The 3070-nt window shown below is 58.7% G+C and overlaps 1 protein-coding gene across 1 annotated transcript; it reads left to right on the top strand.

Annotated features, from left to right (window-relative positions):
- Positions 1-639: 639 nt before the first annotated feature.
- DICSQDRAFT_73933 (uncharacterized protein) lies at positions 640-1818 on the top strand (the record flags this gene model as incomplete). Its single annotated transcript, XM_007371756.1, has 2 exons — positions 640-1141; positions 1610-1818. Coding segments are annotated over 2 exons (711 nt in total), but the record flags the coding sequence as incomplete, so codon positions are not given.
- Positions 1819-3070: the final 1252 nt, after the last annotated feature.

Genomic DNA, 3070 nt, shown 5'->3' with positions numbered 1-3070 from the left:
CAGAGCGGAGGTCGGCACGAAGGCACGAGACCTACGAAAGCTAGTCTTCACGCAGACAGCGACAGACTAGTCCCAATGACCAAGTTATACATTAGCAATCGAAGAGAGATACAACGCTATGGTCACTCACCTAGTCCCAATGACCAAGAGGTCGAGATGGGGACTAGGGAGCGCCTAGGGGGGTCCTTATATATACTAGAGGGGCTGCTTAGCAACCAAGGACAAGGCGCGAGAGCGAGGCAGTGAAGATGACAAAGGGAGAACAAAGGGCGAGAAAGAAAAGGCAAGGGCATGGCGATCACGGGAACGTAGCATGCGGTTGTGGGAACGTATCTACAGTGTCCAAACTGGGATGAGCTAGGAAAGGAAACGGTCCGGAAATGGAAGGTGGGCGTCAAAGGGAAGGGAATGGGCGGCAAAAAGGGGCGTCTGTCCAACGTCCGTGACAGTGAGCCCTCTAGATATTCTATGCTGTATGCCCATATGTACTGACCATGTCCTCGCCATGTAGATTACATTAGGTACCTAGTTATACAATACTGAGTCTTTTCCCCACTGAGGCACTGATTACATTAGATCCTACCGTAGTCGGCTCGTAACCCCGTTAATAGGTTATGAGCCCTGCCGCTCACACACACCATGGCCGACATCCACAAGATTGTACCCGACCCCCTATCGCAAACCGAGGCCACTACGAGCTCGAAGATCCCGGCGCTCAACGAGGACGGCTCGAATTGGGTCCTATATAAGGCCCAGTTCTTAGCCGCCGTTTACGCGAAGGGCCTCCGGCGGTACCTCGAGGGTACGGAGCGCGTTCCGCAAGCGCCCACGGCTCCTGGTGTGGACTCCGATGCCGACGAACGGAACGAGACGGCGGTCGACAAGTGGCTGGGCAACCACTCGACCATCAAGACACTCCTTTTCCAGACGGTTCCCGAGTCCCTCAAGCTCGACATTGCCTCCAAGAGCCGTGCCAACGAGGCATGGGCGCTTGTATCTGCCAAGTATGACAACCAAGGCGACTTCGTTCAGGTCAACATCCTCAACCGCATGCACCAGCTCCGATGCGAGGAGGGAGGCGACCCCCGACCGGTCCTCACCCAGCTTGCGCGACTTCGCTCAGAGTACGCGACGGCCGGTGGTACGCTCTCAGACGAGCAGTACAAGGTCTTCATCCTCGGCATCCTCCCGCTCTCTTACCGTCCCTCTATCCGCGCCATTCAAGCCTCCGCCCACTCCACTGGCGTCACCCTCACCCCAACAGCCCTCATCAATGCCATCACCGAGATCGCGCGTGATGAAGTGGCGCTCAACGGTGACGACTCCTCGAACCCAACGGCAATGGCGGCGCGCGGCGGCACTATCAAGTGCTTCAACTGCAACAAGGAAGGCCACACGAAAGCGGAGTGCTGGAGCAAGGGCGGCGGACGAGAAGGCCAGGGACCGAAACGTCGGAAGAAAGGCAAGGGGAAAGGGAAGGACTCGAAGGATCAGTCGGAAAGCGGCGGGAATTCGAACAGCGAGCATGCGAAGTCCGCCGTAGCACCTAATGTATCCGGCGTTGACAATGCGGACCAGCTTACTGCGTATACGTTCTGGGGGGAGTCAGCACACATTGTCGCAACCGACTTCTCGAAGGTTTCCGCACAGCGTTTGCCGCTTGACCGCTACACTCGCCTCATCGACTCCGCCGCCTCACGCCATTTCGATCCTTGCCGCAAGAACTTCATTGTATTCCGCGAAATCGAGCCTGTCCCGATTCAGTCCGCCGATGGCCGAATTTTTCACGCTACGGGTGAGGGAGATGTTCGTGTTACCTTACGCTACGGTACACAGAACTTCGACGAGTTTACACTACGTCGCGTCCTCTATGCCCCAGCAATGCCCGTCTCACTTGTTTCCGTCAGTTGCCTCGTAAACTCCGGATTCCAGCTGTCCTTCTCCCGAGATGGCTGCCGCATCACCACACCCGCTGGCAACCTGCTTCGACCCATAATGCAACGTAACGGCCTTTTCCCACTGCACGGTGTGCAGCCCGTAACAACTCCGCAGGCGCCCCGCACAGCTGCCATGGCAATGTCGGACCTGGAGTTCCACCGGCGGATGGGACACGCGTACCCGCCGAACTTGCGCAAGATGGTCGCCGAGGGCGTCATCACCGGCATCAAACTTGACGCGACAACCGAGGTTCGCTTTTGCGAGGTCTGCCAACAGGCGAAGCAGACCCGCGAACCGTTCCCGAAAGCTCGCTCGAGCCTGCCTGCAACACGATACGGTGAGCGCGTGCACAGCGACGTGTGGGGGAAGGCGCAAGTACGCACCTGGGATGGCAAGGAGTATTTCATAACCTTCCTCGACGACTATTCCGACGAGGCGGTCGTCTCACTCATGAAGAACAAGAGCGATGCGCTCGCGCGGTATAGAGTGTACGAGGCATGGGCGAAGGCGCACCGCGGCGTCACCTCCATCGGAACCCTGCAAAGCGACCGTGGCGGTAAACACCAGCCACGAGTTCACGGCTCACCTGGAGTCTGAGGGGACAGATCGCCGCCTCACCGTCCACGACTCACCGCAGCAGAACAGCAAGGCGGAGCGGCTGAACCGCACCCTCGCCGAACATGCGCGAGCCCTCCTCTTCGACGCCCGCCTACCTAAATTTTTGTGGGGCGAGGCCATTTTGCACGCGACGTGGCTCCGTAATCGAACGTCGACCAAGAACACACCTGGATCGACGCCGCACGAGTTAGCTACAGGCGTGAAACCGGATTTGTCAAACTTACCACGCTTTGGGGCGACGGTGTGGGTGCTGCAAGAAAACGGAAGGAAGCTCGATCCCAAGTCGAAGCCCGGACGTTGGGTGGGTTTCGACCAGGAGAGCAAGGGGCACCGTATCTACTGGCCCGAACGGCGCACCGTCTCTGTCGAGCGGAATGTCCGCTTCGAACAAGGCGACGGGGCCGTCGTCACGGTTCATGCTGAGGCCGAGGGGGAGCACGTACCTCAAGGCGGCCTCAGACCTCCCGCTCCTCCTACCCCTCCCGCTGACCCTCACCCTGACCCTAGCCAAACA

This window comes from Dichomitus squalens, assembly GCF_000275845.1.
Source record: "Dichomitus squalens LYAD-421 SS1 unplaced genomic scaffold DICSQscaffold_246, whole genome shotgun sequence".
In the NCBI taxonomy this organism is placed as follows: Eukaryota; Fungi; Basidiomycota; class Agaricomycetes; order Polyporales; family Polyporaceae; genus Dichomitus; species Dichomitus squalens.
Note: the sequence above shows the minus strand (reverse complement) of the source record. Positions and strands in the feature narration are given on the sequence as shown.